Source organism: Epinephelus lanceolatus, chromosome 1, assembly GCF_041903045.1.
Source record: "Epinephelus lanceolatus isolate andai-2023 chromosome 1, ASM4190304v1, whole genome shotgun sequence".
NCBI lineage: Eukaryota > Metazoa > Chordata > Actinopteri > Perciformes > Serranidae > Epinephelus > Epinephelus lanceolatus.
The window spans coordinates 49,024,627-49,041,769 of record NC_135734.1 but is presented as its reverse complement, the minus strand read 5'-3'; the positions used below and the strand labels follow the sequence as shown (position 1 = coordinate 49,041,769).

At 38.3% G+C, this 17,143-nt stretch overlaps 1 protein-coding gene across 1 annotated transcript; it reads left to right on the top strand.

The window, feature by feature from the left end:
- Positions 1 to 6,591: 6,591 nt before the first annotated feature.
- On the top strand, positions 6,592 to 9,126 carry LOC117256691 (odorant receptor 131-2-like). Its single transcript, XM_033626261.2, has 2 exons — positions 6,592 to 6,741; positions 8,374 to 9,126. The coding sequence occupies exons 1-2, from the start codon at positions 6,592 to 6,594 to the stop codon at positions 9,124 to 9,126; spliced, it is 903 nt and encodes a 300-aa protein (XP_033482152.1).
- Positions 9,127 to 17,143: the final 8,017 nt, after the last annotated feature.

The following is a 17,143-nucleotide window of genomic DNA, read 5'->3' as shown; positions in this document are numbered from 1 at the left end:
TGTGAAAATGCTGAAAACTTTACTTGGAGTCAGATCCTAAAACTGATGAGTTCCTTGACTTTACTCTGTTCAAATTAGAAACTACACGTTTGGTCGAAATTTAATTTCCAAGACTGAATTGTAATTTTTTTGTGTACGGAATAAAAATATGGCAAAACAATTCATTAACTAATGCTTAGGGTTGGGCCGGTGTACAATGCCAAACCCCGTACCAGACAGGTATAGCGAATTTTATCAGATGTCCTTCTTGACTCACTAAAATCTCCTCAGTAGAACATTCTGACAGAAGACTAGTATGTGATGATTGCAAAGCTTCACACTCGGCAGTAAACTGCACACAGCTGGTCAGACACTAGTGACTCTGTTAGTTTGTTTATAAACACAATATCATATTCATCACGTTGTCATTATTGCTTACTACCAATGCAGTATGAGATTTAGCACTGTGACACCATCAGCACAGGTTGCAAATGTAGGCAACGTAATTTGCTGAAACGTGCCATGATATAAAATGAAAGTCTCAATCTTAATGTTGCGTTTCAACCGGTTCACCCATTGGCAATAAAAATAGTTAATACAGATAAAAAGTTAACAACAGACCCTTTCAATCATAGTTTTGCTAATGCAGGCCTGTTTGTGTATACCTTTTATTTTGCACTTGCCTTTTTATGATTGTTGAAATGTTTTTCCTCAAAAACCTCTGAGTCCTACAAAACTGTTTTAAATCTGTTCAATGAAAAAAGAAATTTGTCCCAATCTGAAATGTGAACAATGTAAATGAAAAAAGGGTTTTGCTGAAAAACATGTTCATATACCTGAATGAAAGCGACTCAGATTCATTTCAAACACATTAATACCCAGAACTGGTTACAATATCAACAGTGTAATGATACTTACAGTTGATGTTTACTGCTAGTTTGGTATTTCTGAATTAATTTATGAAATTGATTTTTTGTTTTTGTTTTTTTAAATATGGTCTACTACAATTCAATCCAAACCAGTCTCATTGCGAAATTGAATACCGAGGCCTGGGCTGTGACTTAAGCATTAGACAACCACAAAAAAAGCCATCCTTTTACATCTCCATGATAAGAGGCCAGTCGCCGTTACTGCTGCCACTGGCAGCGTCAGGAAGAAATGGAGTGGGACAACAACATTTGTTGATGGGACAAAAAATCAGTAGCGTGGGCAAGAGGGTTGGTGGATGGTTCCAACAACCACCAACTTAAAGTCCATTCTCACTGAGGGTGAATATCTGTGCGGATTATTCTCGCGGAAAATATAAAAGTTAAATTATATCAAAGACATGGCGACCACTGTCCCGGTGTAGTTCAGACACAAGGTGATGAAAAACACCATGATCCTTCCTTTTTTGATTGACTGGGTGGACCCATATTCGCCTTCCCCGTCGTCGGAGCCGCCGTTGCCACAAGTAGAAAGCAAGGACTCTCCTTCTCTCTACAACAGCATGCACTGAGGAACATGAGGAGAAAATACCGTGTTTATAATTTAAAATAACACAACAGTGCATAACCGAACACACTTTTCAATACCCTAATCACTTCATTACAATTTTAATTTTGTGTCACAGAGCCTACAGACATAACTACATAAATAAAATGGTCAGAACAATATGCCCATTCATTCAGTGTTTATCCAACACGCTCAATACACGGACATTCAATGACAAATTATCATTAACTTATTACGTTATAAAAAACGATTGAAATATGGACTTACCCATGTTTAAAATGACCTGTTGAAGTGAAAAAACGAGTACTGACGGGAACAGACGAGTGGAGTGGATGTTTAACCAGCGCAGAGAGCGCAGGAGAAATGCGCTGCCTGTGTGGACAGTCAAGCACCTGCGAGTACACTCACAGGACTTCCACGGCATTAACGCGTCCGGTGTGGCCCTGGTGTAAAGCCAAACTCTGGTATCTCATTCTAAACCTAACCACATGCTTTTGATGCCTAAACCCAACCATGTGGGTGTGTTGGCTACAAGGAACCATGTACAGTTGTTGAAAGAAAAAAACAACATACCCAACATGGCACATTTCTTTTGAAAGAGACTGTATGCAAATTGTGCATTTCCTGTAAAAACAGATGTGTATTTTGAAAACACACAATGCATGTTACAGGCCGAAGTTGACATGGTGTCCCAGAACATTTACAACAAACGCACCCAGGGTACCTTGCAGGTCATATGTCAACATGGAAAGTCAATGATCCAAAGTCGATATGCGACGCAGTCGGAGTGAGAATGTGCTGTTTAATCACCCAATCTAGTCCCCGATATGTTGAATATTACATAAACATGTCAAAGCTGTGTTTGTTTATTGAAGCTGATACTTTTACATTTAGTTTACCATATTTATGATGGGGCCACTGTAGATTTGCAACTTTTTATAAAACACACCAACTACTCTTGTATGCATGAACACCTCAACATGTTAACACACACACACACACACGCAGGGAGTCCAGGGACATTTGCCACCACACCTCATATAAAGTTTGTGATTTCCTGGAGTCATATTGTTGGTGTCCTGGTCTCTAAGCATTAACTGAGGTAAGCACTACCTGCTGTGAACTACTTGACAGCTTTGAACTGTGTTCTGACTCCACTACACAGGCCTGTTTGTGGTGAATTTTTCTCCTGTGTGTTTTAGGATTGTTCAATGTGATGCTTTTCTACCTGCTGACATTTGATATTTTCACTTCCCTGAATCTCACAGCACAGTTTTACATCAATTCAATGGACGAAAAGTAAAATTGTTCTAAACTGAAACAGGGACTGTTCAAAGACATGACTTTATGATTAATCCTATTAAAAAAAGTATTAATAACAGATGAAGTCATGCTGTTGAGGATCCTGTCTAAAAAAACAGACACAAGGTGATGAAAAACGAATTTCACATCCAAGTTCCAACAGTATTCTCTATCATGCAACACTGTAGGGACATCAACTAAATTGAAGTTTGAAACATACACTTATTATCTTTTCTTTAGGCCATAACAATTTCACTTGAATTTTGTAATTTTTATTCAGGTTTAACATGAACATTTTATGAGTGTTTGGTAACTGCAGAGACTGCAAGAAAACTAAGTGGAAAATGTTTAAATGAAGACAAATCTTGTTCTTTTTATTGTCACATTTTATATGTGTGATTTTTAACGTTTCTAATTCAGTTACAATAGTTACTTATTAATTTATAGTTTTTAATCAGACGATGAAGTGAGGACGTCTTTCTTGTGTCACTGTTGTCATTGTGTGGATTAATGCAAGATTATCCATAAGAGCACCGAACTCACAACACCAGCTCTGAATATCCGACAGTGTCTTGTTCCTTTGAATAATTTGGGAAACTGTTTTGTTTAAACTATCTACCTTTGGCTGTAATGAAGCTCGTAACTGTAGAGCTAACACCAGATGTGAGTCTGATGTCTCAGCTTCTGATGTTAGATTGTGAAACACAAAGGAAGTACGATTTGTAAACTATGGTTTCAGGGGTTTTTAAAAACTAGACATGAACAGCATTATGGATTTATCACCCTTCCTGTCTTTATCTCTGTTTACTGTCAATGTTATGATGGAAATATAAAGACACACAACTGATAAAAAGTTTTATATCAGCTGTTATAATGATGTTTTTCTTTTGATAAGCAATGGATATTTCATCAAAAGATTCAAGTGAAATTGTTATGGCCTAAAGAAAAGATGATAAGTGTATGTTTCAAACTTCAATTTAGTTGATGTCCCTACAGTGTTGCATGATAGAGAACACTGTTGGAACTTGGATGTGAAATTTGTTTTCCAGTCCAGAAAAGCTTCAGTGACCCTCGACCATTACTGAACTGCAACGATGCAACTGGGCTCTAAATACTGAGTTAGTCTATTTTTCATTGGCCCCTCTGCAGTCCACTCAGTGGTTAAAGAGGTTTACACTGTGATTTATCAGTCCACAGTTTGTTCAGCTGATATTCCATCAATGCTAACCCTAGACCAGGAGAGGCAACCTGCTGCTCTGGAGCCACATGCAGCTCTTAACCCTATGGGCCCTAGGCCTTTTTTGGGGGTATTTTTACTGCCTTTACTTTTAAGCTCATATCACAGTCATTATAAAGGCTACATACACATGCTATATCTTGTTGTTGTTGTTTTTTTTTTCAGGACAATCCGGGCTATCCAGATTTGCTATCATTACATGTCATACTATGTGCCTGTATTTTATTTAATTTTTATATCAATGGGGGGGGAAAAAATCTGTGTTACTAAATTCTTACATTTTGACATGTATCTCAGCATAGCAAGTTGGAAGTTGACATATTCTGCCATATATGAAGAGGGGAGACTCTCTGGAATCCGGCAATAAAAGAGCCATGATGCTGGGACATTCTGTCACTTCACACTTGTCCAGAACATGTGGTTTGTGCCAGGCGGACATGTTTGCCAGTATTTTTTCATTATTGCAAGAAATTCCATTGACTCATTCACAAGTAAAAAATGTGTTTTATCCGAAAGAAACATGCAATATTTGCATCTAAGATCATAGAAAAATAGTAATATTATTCCTCACTATATGAAGTGACTGATAACAAGATCTGTATAATGGACTGTGAAGAAATTCGTCAGGTTTTTATTTTGTAGACAATTGATCTGTATTTACAGCGTGATGGGATGACAGCACAATGACGTGTTTGGTGTCATCGGAAAGCTCCGGTCCTGCGGTTTCATATAATATGCGTGGCATTTCTGTGTGACAACATTGGCGAGTAATTTAAGAGTAATGTGTGTGCAAAGCTGTATACAAGCTTTGTTATACATAATTTTTGTGTAACTTTATACATTTTTTTTTGTGTTGTCAAAACATTGAACTACCGACAAGTGCTTGGTCTTGTCGGAAAGCTGTGGTTCCACTGTTTCACGTGACGATGGTTTTCTTACTATGATGAACGGCTGCGGAGAAAATCCATAGAGAACAACAGGTGTGAATTTGGATGCACTTTGTGTCGTTCGGGCCCATAGGGTTAACCCCCACCCAGTGGCTCCCTGAGTCTCAGACAATAGAAAAATGTATAGAAATGAATAACATTCAATTTTGTTTTACATTTTAATTTTTATTTATAACTGTTGTATGCCTTAAGTGATTGATACAAATTTTCCAATTGTAAAAACAAGTAGCCTATATGCGGAATAAAAAACATGCTTTAACATTTCATCAACTAAAATGTGCGCCGTATGTCTGCAACCTGGTGCCGCTTCCATAATTTGTTTGCTTTCACCACCAACAGGATAAAGTACCAAACAATCAAACAAAGCACCCTGTTGAGTAGCCACCTTCTGCTAAAACATTAATTAATGCTCATTTAGATCAGTTAATAATGTTGATAGGCAAATTTAGACTGAACAGACTGTGTTACCTTAATTATAAGGCTCAAATATGTGGCTCCAGTCTACTGTCCTTTCTCTATTGTGAAGTCTGAAGAGGCCTGGTAATTCCAGCGTGTTAAAGGCATTATTGTGCTCCTGACAGTGAAACAGGAACCTGTTCTTATTCAAAGCTATACACATTTTGATTCTTAGTTTCCGTTTTTCTTTTTTTTTTTCCAATGACTGCTGATTTCCTCTATTCCGATTCAACTGTTGCTAGTTTAAAGACAACACAGTGGTCATTTTCACAGCTGGTACCTACAGTATGTTTCATAAGTAGCAAATGTAATTGCGCCCATCTGTGCAGCCATGGGCATATAGGTCTTAACATGAGGTATGGTCAGGTGTATTGTTGGCGTATTGCTATTTTCAAGCAGTGGAAAGCAATTGTGCTTATGACCAACAACCACCAGGTCTTAAGTCAGAATAATGCAGTATTTTGCTGCTATTTAAAGGACGCATTCTTCAGATAGTTAGATGCTCCTATACAGGTGGGTTTACAATGCACAGGCACTCTGCTTGTTACACACACAGGGAAGCAAATGTCTTAAGGGTGGCTGAATCTACACATCATGACATTTTGTAAAATGTGAACATAGCAGAGATCAGAGCAGAGCTGCAGAGCTGCTGTCAGACTCCACATTAAGAGAGACACTGTGCACATTTACACATGAGGAGCTGAGTAATTTTACTGATAGTTTAGGAAGCTAAAAGCTTTGTCCTGTTTTTTTCTATTAAGTTTATAACCACAGTTATTTGTTTTGCTGCGATAATGTCCCAAGATATGTGTTGCAGTGACATCACTTAATGCAGTAATCTGCTTCTCTTTTTTGTCAAACGTGTAAATAGCAGTGCGCCAGGTGCATGCATACCTGGCTTTTGAAGTGAATGGGAGATGGTTAATTTAATGCCACACCCGAAACACTCCTATTATTAATTTAGGGACTAAATACAACCCCTTGGCTCCTTACTTTGTGCCCAAATTATGCACAATTGAACTAGTAAAGTGGAGTTAGACACACCCTAAATGCACTTGCGCTGTGCACTTTAGACCATGAGCTATAGATCCTTAAAATAAGGCCCATTGTCTTTAATCGCTGAGAACATCTACTTATAATTGAGGAATATTTATCTTTTCTTTTCAGTTACAAAAGATGAACACATCATCTACCAATGTGACGGTGGTTTTACCATATCGAGACTCCTTCACTAAAGCTGTGACCAAGAACGTGATTGTTGTGCTTCTCGGGATCTTCATCACCTACATCAATGGAGGTCTCATTCAAACCTTCTGCAAACACCAGGTCTGATATTCATTTGACATGTAGGAACTAACAATGAGTTACTAAAGAAGTTATCAGCAGCTCTACAGGAGGCTGTAGACAAATGTGAAGGTCTTTTAAATCCTACATATGTTTAAATAGAGACGTTCTTCCTGTAAGACTACAGTTTGGATTAGATTTGAGTGTAGTTCAATCAAAAATCTGAATGTGAACAACTTTAAGTCTGATAATCAGAATAAACTGCCATTTCCTTTAACTTCAGAAATTTAACTTTACATCATGCTCATATTCTTTACTGTGTGGGATTATTTTTGCTTTGTTTTGTCCTAACCAATCAGGAGCAGGTGACACATCCATCGGAACACTTTCAGTAAACATTGAAGCTGCAGTAGTGGTTGGTAACAGGAGATAACTTAATGCTTTTTCTGGACTGTAGAAGAAATCCTGAAGTAATTATTTCTGTGAGTCAACTTACCTGCACAGCTATATCAGTTTCATAAACACTTTTCTGCCCATTTTTCTGTCTATTTTCCAATTATGCATCTAGGCAGCTAGCAAGTGACAGGAAGATGACATCTCCAGAAGATTGGTTTGTTTCTCCAACTTGCCATCAGTGGGCACAGACTTTTAGGAACTAAGCATGTAATAGTAAACAAAAGCCACAGCTCGAAATCACGGTTCAGAACATAAAGAAGCAAAGCACATATAAAGGGATACTTTTTTGTCATTGATTTTCAACTGTAGAGTAAGTGTCAAAGATGGACAAGACTCTTGCTGAGGACTAAGGCAGCATTTTGCCCACTAGCAACTTTGTAAACTACTGTAATTATATATATATATAAAAAAGGGAACTTTTTGAACACTGTACCAACATCTTTCCAAGAGGCAACAAGTCTAAACAGGCAATAAAACTAAAAAGTATTTCTTGTTCAATACAACAAAATACAGGTTGCCTTTTCCTCATTTAGGTGATTGGCATGTCTGGGCGATGCCGTCAAAGGTGTGGTTGAATGCTGGATGTGTTTAAACTCACAAACCCTACAACAGTAGAGCAACATGGACACACTATCCCCATCTTTTACACAACTCTCTCTCCGTGGCTGTTTTAGCTGCGTGAAGCCATGGGTCTTTCTGCTAGAGTGTTTGATTTGAAGTTGCCATAGTGTAACTGACTTGTGCACCAGTCAGCTTGTTATGCTAAATCTTGAGAATTGTGCGTGGTCAAAAGTTTCCAGAGGGAACTCTTGGTTGTGAGCTTTGGTCCCACATTATGTACATCAGTCCACATCCTGTGTGCTCCGTGTGCCGCTGCATGCATCAAAATGTGACCCCCAACCATGACAGTTGACAAAAACCATAACAAGAAATTTGAGGTATGGAACCAGGCTAGCAGCTGAGCTGGGTAACTGAAACAGCGAACAAGCAGAACCATTGATAAATCTGCATGACCAAATCACAATTTTTTCTCAAAGGTATTAAGCAGCGAGCTATGTTAGGTCACTGTCGAATGTAAATGATTGACAACTGGCAAATACTGAACCCCCAACATGGTGAGCATAGTGTCCCTATTTCAAGCTTAGAGTTCTGACCTCAAACCTCCAGGTTTTTCAACTCGTTTTTCCCCTCGTGTGTGCTTTTTTTCCCACCCTCTAGATATTCTACATAAATCCTCGGTACATCCTTTTTATCCACCTGGTGGTCAACGACACGATCCAAGTGACGGTGACCATCATCCTGTTTGTCATCAGCTACGTTCTCCACAAAATAAATGTCTCCATCTGCTGCATCTTCATCCTGATTACTCTTTTCACCACTGAAAACACTCGTCTGAACCTGGCCTGCATGGCAGTGGAGTGCTTCATCGCCATATGTCTCCCCCTTCGCCACCCACAGGTCTGTACGGTCAACAGAACATTGATGCTGATCGGTTTAATCTGGGCGACGAGCATATTGTCTGCTCTTCCTGATCTCTTCATCACTTTGGCCAAAGAACCACTGGACTTTTTTCATTCCAGAGTCTTCTGTGTTGCACAAACTGTGTTCCCAAATCCCCTCATCATCAAGAAGAAAAATATCATGTTTTCAACGTTTCTAGTTGTGGTTTGGATCACTATCTTTTACACCTACTTCAGAATTTTGTTCACTGCTAAAACAGCTGGCAAAGATGCTACAAAGGCCAGAAACACAATCATCCTCCATGGGTTTCAGCTGCTGCTTTGTATGGTTACATATGTAGAACCCCCTTTAAAACAAGCTCTGCGGCAAGCGTTCCCTAAGAATCATATAGACTCCATGTTTGCTTGTTATATTATAATACAGGTCCTGCCACGATCTCTTAGTCCCATCATCTATGGCATACGAGACAAGACTTTCAGGAGGTATCTGAAAAGGTATGTGTTGTGTTAACAATTGACGATATGACAAATTACCAAAAAAACATACCTATATGAATACATACATATACACATATATACATACATACATGTATATACAGTACAGGCCAAAAGTTTGGACACACCTTCTCATTCAATGCGTTTTCTTTATTTTCATGACTATTTACATTGTAGATTCTCACTGAAGGCATCAAAACTATGAATGAACACATGTGGAGTTATGTACTTAACAAAAAAAAGTGAAATAACTGAAAACATGTTTTATATTCTAGTTTCTTCAAAATAGCCACCCTTTGCTCTGATTACTGCTTTGCACACTCTTGGCATTCTCTCCATGAGCTTCAAGAGGTAGTCACCTGAAATGGTTTTCCAACAGTCTTGAAGGAGTTCCCAGGGGTGTTTAGCACTTGTTGGCCCCTTTGCCTTCACTCTGCGGTCCAGCTCACCCCAAACCATCTCGATTGGGTTCAGGTCCGGTGACTGTGGAGGCCAGGTCATCTGCCGCAGCACTCCATCACTCTCCTTCTTGGTCAAATAGCCCTTACACAGCCTGGAGGTGTGTTTGGGGTCATTGTCCTGTTGAAAAATAAATGATCGTCCAACTAAACGCAAACCGGATGGGATGGCATGTCGCTGCAGGATGCTGTGGTAGCCATGCTGGTTCAGTGTGCCTTCAATTTTGAATAAATGCCCAACAGTGTCACCAGCAAAACACCCCCACACCATCACACCTCCTCCTCCATGCTTCACAGTGGGAACCAGGCATGTGGAATCCATCCGTTCACCTTTTCTGCGTCTCACAAAGACACGGCGGTTGGAACCAAAGATCTCAAATTTGGACTCATCAGACCAAAGCACAGACTTCCACTGGTCTAATGTCCATTCCTTGTGTTTCTTGGCCCAAACAAATCTCTTCTGCTTGTTGCCTCTCCTTAGCAGTGGTTTCCTAGCAGCTATTTGACCATGAAGGCCTGATTGGCGCAGTCTCCTCTTAACAGTTGTTCTAGAGATGGGTCTGCTGCTAGAACTCTGTGTGGCATTCATCTGGTCTCTGATCTGAGCTGCTGTTAACTTGTGATTTCTGAGGCTGGTGACTCGGATGAACTTATCCTCAGAAGCAGAGGTGACTCTTGGTCTTCCTTTCCTGGGTCGGTCCTCATGTGTGCCAGTTTCGTTGTAGCGCTTAATGGTTTTTGCGACTCCACTTGGGGACACATTTAAAGTTTTTGCAATTTTCCGGGCTGACTGACCTTCATTTCTTAAAGTAATGATGGCCACTGGTTTTTCTTTAGTTAGCTGATTGGTTCTTGCCATAATATGAATTTTAACAGTTGTCCAATAGGGCTGTCGGCTGTGTATTAACCTGACTTCTGCACAACACAACTGATGGTCCCAACCCCATTGATAAAGCAAGAAATTCCACTAATTAACCCTGATAAGGCACACCTGTGAAGTGGAAACCATTTCAGGTGACTACCTCTTGAAGCTCATGGAGAGAATGCCAAGAGTGTGCAAAGCAGTAATCAGAGCAAAGGGTGGCTATTTTGAAGAAAGTAGAATATAAAACATGTTTTCAGTTATTTCACCTTTTTTTGTTAAGTACATAACTCCACGTGTTCATTCATAGTTTTGATGCCTTCAGTGAGAATCTACAATGTAAATAGTCATGAAAATAAAGAAAACGCATTGAATGAGAAGGTGTGTCCAAACTTTTGGCCTGTACTGTAAATATATATATATATATATATATATATATATATACATGTATATATATATATACACACACACACACACACACACACACATATATATATATATACATATATATATGTATATCAGCGAATCTGATGAAGCAACATGTGAAACGGGTTTAATTTCTAATTTCTTTAGTGTGTAAACAACAACAGTAACTCAGAGTGAGATTCAGATTCTGTATACAATATTAATAGATGAACTAAATAAAATCTACCACAAATTACACATTTACACAGCTCCCAAAAACAAAAATGTCCCCTGGGATCTATATATTTATATATATATATATGAATCAACAAATGATTTCCTCACCTAAGTTTACGTTACCAAACACTGATGACAAAATCACTTGACACTGACTACCGTGTGTGCACGACGAGAGAGGAGAGGGAGAGATGCTGTGCTGCTGCCAGAGGAGCCGCTGAATGAGTTCCCTCTGAGCGGTAAGTCACTAAAAGAGTCTGTTCATAAAACATTCAGGACGCCACAGTTTATTCCACACTACTGACAAACTGGAAATCCATTGGTAAAAAAAAAGAAAAAGAAACTTTTTCCCCCTTCCTTTACCTCTGGAGGGACAGCCCGGAGTTTTTCGACTAACGGAAGTGCAGGGGCCTCAGTGATCGCTCACGCCCTTCACTTCCGGCGGTGCCCCCAGGGAATCACTGTGTTGTTTACAAATACTTCGGGCAGAAAACCAGCAGAGTTTAGCTATATATCACATTTTTCATGTCACTATATCACCGTGTAGACTAATCTGATATTTGTTAAGTCTATAAACACAAAGATTGAACAAACGTTACTATTTCTGTGTGCACGTTTTGTAATTAATAACATGGTTTGATTGATTGATGGTTATCGCAGATTAGCTGGGCTAACCGTTAGCTGTTAACGTTAGCGGTGTCTGTAATAACCATAGACTGTATAAAAATAAGGTAATAACTCAATAAACGGTCCGTCAATAAAATAATTTTTCCAGCGGATATCTTACTTACAACATGATTAAGCTAGCAAAGCAGTTTTGTATTGCTATGTGTGGTATTTATTCAGTTATGGGAAATCACAATGTCTAGAAAGCATCAGTGGCTGCAGCTGACAGGGACAGTTAGCAAAACTAACATCAGGACGTCATCTGTTTAAAGCCTCCCGTTGTCAGATACGACATGAAACTACTCCAGTTAGCTCAATCATGTTGTAACTCAGACATCCGCTGGAAAAAAAAAAAAAAAAAATTCACGTTGACGAGACAGCGTTTTGGGTGGAGCAGTCGCTATGGACGTGGAGCTTGCTGTTTCTGTAGGTACACATTTCCTGGGGACACCTGCACGACTCGGCCACGCCCCCTCCATTGTGATTGGCTAAAGCACAGCATCTTTCAAACTAAAGCTTTAAAAAGTATTGACAACAAAAGATGTAATGCCACCGAGGATCCTGTTTAAAGTGAGCATTTTATGAGTTTGTGGCAAGTGTATAGGCTGTACAGCGTCAGAGAAACACTGATTCGTAAGTGAAACTGCTATGTTCAGTGTTTTCAATCGCCTGGCCTGTTTGTTTTGGAGAGGAAGAGACCTCTTCAGAAACTTTGGCTCCTGGTAAAAACCTCCTGAATAATGAACACGTTAGGAAGTCTCACCTGCAGAAGTGTCAGCTGGTTGCAATCTGCAGTCCTCACTGCTAAATCTCCCTAAATCTTACACACTGGACATTTAAACCAAAGACATTTTAACCAATGATGTTTAAAATAAATGAAATATTTCCCAATATCTAGTGTCCTCTACTATCTGCTGTTGCTTTATTTTGACAGGGTGGCCGTTGGTCTTTAAAAAGTGTTTAAATGTATTAAATACACATTTACTAATAAAAGGTCTTACAAAGTAGTAAATTATATTCAAATCAGATAGGTCTTAAATGTATTTTAGTCAGGAGGAGGCACTACAGGAAACATCAGTTTAACAGGAGGGAAGCACTGTTTGGCAGGAGAACAGACTTCGACACAACACCTTTGCGTGCCCTATTGTTGGCCCCCCCCCCCACACACACACACACACACACACACACACACACATTTAGATTGAACAACAAGTCTGTGTTGTTAAACTATCATATAACTATAATATTTATTTGTCACATGGAATCATACAATGCACAACTCCAGTGAAATGTGATCCCTTCAGCTCCTTTAACTTGCGCACTGTGAGGGGCCGTAGACATGCAGGAAGGCGGTACCCCGAGATAAACAGAGCTTAACTTGCTGTTTATTTTTAACTGACATTAATATGTTTACTTGGAGAGAGTATAATTTCACTTTTGGTGTCCATTACCTGTTTGGTCTTGAGTTTCATTTAAAGTGGTATTAACAAAGTGCCGCTTTGACACAGTCGACCAAAACATATTATTAGACTGACTGTAAACCGAGTGGGACTTTCTGGCACAGTACAGAACTGGTCTAACTCCTCCGTAAAAGAAAAGGGACTACTTTGTTTCTATAGGTTTCTAATTATACATCTGAGCATACAAAAATGATATATGGAGTTCCCCAAGGCTCTATATCGGGGCCACTTGTGTTTAACATCCTCATGCTTCCATTGGCTCAGATTATGGAAAACAATAAAATAGGTTACCGTAATTATGCAGATGACAAACAAATTTTAATAACCATATCACCAGAGGACCATGGTGCAAGACGAGCTGTGACTAAGTGCACTAAACAAATTAACAATTTGATGTGTCAAAATTTTCTTCAATTAAACTAGTTTAACAAAACAAGCTAGAAATCTTGGTGTAGTCATGGACTCAGACCTGACTTTTAATAGCCACATTAATACAACAATTACAAAGTCAGCCTCCTGTCACTTTCAGAACACTGAAAAAATTAAAATTACTTATGTCTCAGCAGGATTTTGAAAACGTGTTGATGCATTTGTCTTCAGTAGACTACGATGTCTTTACAGTTCTCCCTAAAAAAAATAATCAGACAGCTGCAGCTGATTCAGAATGTTGCTGCTCAAGTCCTCACAAAGACTTATCACATAACTCCAGTTCTGAGGCCTTTACATTGGCAATTTAAAAATACTACTGTTGGTTTATAAAGCACTGAATGGCTTAGAGTCCAAACATCGTTTAGTTTTTATTCACCACATATCTGGGGGGAAAAAAACAAGATAACTGCAGGTCTGCTGCAACTCTAAGATTTTTTAAATCACTTTATTAATCAATTAATTTGCCTTTTTTTAATGTGTTTCTTTTGCATTTTGTCTTGATGCTTATGATGTTTTATGTTGAGCACTTTGAATTTCCTTGTTGCTGAAATGTGCTATATAAATAAACTTGTCTCACCTTGCCTTAAAAAGTCTTTAATTTAAAGCTATAGTGCGTAACTTCTGTCGCCTCCCAGCGGATAATGCATTATTACAACTAATAAGCCGGCGGCACTTCCACGTACACAGAGTAACACTCACCAGTTGCCACACACCGTACACAGAGTAACACTTGCCTTTGTGGTAGGATCCACTTCTGAACCGTGTCTCGGCCGCTTCTCCGCCATGTTGCTTTCTCTTTCTACCTGCGCTCTACCTCTATATGACACTCTCCGCTCTTCCTCCCCCTCCCTTCTTGTTGTGAGGAAGCATTTCCTGTGCGCCAGCGCAGGAATGTCGCCGGTCGACACGCATACTAAAAATGATATACATTGAAAAATACTGCGAGATGTTAGAGGAGCCGATCGGCTTAATCAGCATTGTGTCATTTCCTCTAGTAGTGGCTTGGGTGAAACGGACATTTACGGACCTGAAGAAGTTACGCACTATAACTTTAACTTGTATATACCCTGATTGATCTCAAGACAAGGCAGCGCTTTAACATTTTTACATGACCCCAACAGTAAAATGTGACCACACATACACATACACACACACACACACACAAAATCACACTTGTAATTGTAGACACAAATACACACACCTATCTATGACGTGTGTATCTGACACCTCAACAAACATACACACACTGCTGAATCCTAAACACACCCCATATAAAGTCCGAGATTTACTGGAGCCCTTTTGTTGGTGTCCATGTCTAGATGCATTAACTAAGGTAAGTACCATCTGCTGCACACTGTAGTCAAATATCCAAAAATGTCACATTAAGTATTCCAAACTCTGACACTGAAATGTCGTTGTCAGTTAATTCATTTTCCTTTAACTGTAAAACTGATACTGTTTATCATCAGGCAGTCACCAGCTGTTGTTGGTTACATTTACATAGGTCTGTTTGTGATGACTTTTTAAAAATGGATTGTTATATTTAATTACTTTTTCCTGTTGCACTTTTTTTTTTTCAAATTCCTCATTCACATTTGTAGGACACCATTCTGACTGTTGGATGAGACAATGACAAATTCTTTGCAAATTATATAACTCTGTTTATATCTACTGAGAACAAGTTCAAAAATCCTGCATTGATAAAACTCACAACAAAAGGTCGACATTAATGATAAACTTCTTTCATCATCTTTTATTCTTTTTTCCATTATCACACTTTTATTCCGTTAGTGTTAATGCATTAATGTCAATTCCAGTGAGTAACATATTGATTTTTATATTTTAGACTGATGCTTTGATCTTCTGCCTGAGGTGAGTTATTCTCTCTCTCATGCTGTTAATCATAAAATATCTGTGTGCAGAATTAATCTTCTCTGACATGAACTCATCACACAGTTTCACCAGATGATTAAGTTGATTAAAAAACACAAGATGTGGTATCAATGGAAGATGTTAAGACTATTTTCAAAGCCTGTTATTTTTTACAGTCTATGTGCAACATTACTCGTTTCACATTTATCATTATTCAGTGCAGGAAGAGCTGGGGGAAATATTCAGATGGTTTACTTAGGTCAAAGTACTAACACCACACTGTGCAAATACTCTGTACAATACTGCTAAAGTAAAAGTAAGTATAATCAACAAAATGTACTTAAGTATTAAGAATAAAAGTACTCAATGCAGAAAAGTATCTCCTATGACTCTTATGTTATCATATATTACGCTACATCATTAGATGATTATGATTCATGCTTTTTAGTCAATCTGAAAACAGGATTTTACTGTTGTTGGCTGAGGTGGAGCTCATTTTTAAATATTAAATATTGATTATTGTAATTATGGATTCATCCGCTGATTTTTTCCTCCATTAATCAACTAATTGGTTTGTAAAAATTCAGGAAATAATGAGAAATGACATAACAATGACCCGGAGCCAAACATTACAACTTCACAATAATTGTTTTGTCCGACCAACAGTCCAAACCTCAACATTATTACTAATATATTACAATTATTAACATTATTCAACAGAAAAGCAACAAATCTTCACAACCATGAAATTGTTATAAATGACAAATGATTTTAAACATAAAATAGTTGCCAGTTAATTTTCTGTCAACCAACTAATTGATTAATGGACTAATCATTATAACTAAATATCATATTTTCTAAACTCTTTGAATGTTTTCTGCAAAAAAAAGTAAAGTAACTAAAGATGACAGATAAATGTAGTGGAGTAAAAAGTACCATTTACCCTTCTAATTGTAGTATAAAGCAGTATGAAAAGAAAAAACTGAGAAAAGATGAGAGGCTTTGATGGTCAGGCTTAGACAGTGAGTTAGTTAGAGAGTAAGTTTTCAGTGCAACTTGATATGATACAGTCTCTGGCTTTTGTTTGATATCAAGTGTTTGCCAAAAATATTGTTGCACATTTTCATTCTGTCGTCAGGTGAAACTACTACTGCTCAGGGAGAATCACCACAATTGTAATTTTTTTTTACTTTTCACTCTTTTACTCACAGATTGTTTTACCTGAATGTGTAATATTTCCAGGCAAATGACCTACATATGTCTGCTATCAAAAACCACTTGAAGTTTTTTTGGAGTGCTAGAAAAAGTCGTGAGGAATTAGACCAAAAGTGGATGCTGTCCAATGTTACAAATAAAGTGCATGTGAGTCTTAATTGTAAGAGTGTCAGTTATGTTTGTAACACAGCTTAAAAACTGCACAAAACTAAAATAATTCATGGCAAATCAACAGTATTTCAGTCAAGCAACTGTTTTTACATTGATTTTATTGGATGTGTTGACATTGGAGTGATTACTGACACCACTTGGTTGTCTGTAACAGAAACTTAACCTAAACGTAACTCTTTAGGTGTTGACTTGAGCTGCTTCCTCTATTCAAAAGCATTTGTCTTATGTTCTGTTAGGTTAAACTTTGGCTTTCAAGAG

Coding starts and splice junctions, on each gene's coding strand:
- LOC117256691 (XM_033626261.2), top strand. CDS start 6,592: ATGAACACATCATCTACCAATGTGACGGTGGTTTTACCATATCGAGAC. Junction 6,742..8,373: donor AAACCTTCTGCAAACACCAG/GTCTGATATTCA, acceptor CCCACCCTCTAG/ATATTCTACATAAATCCTCG.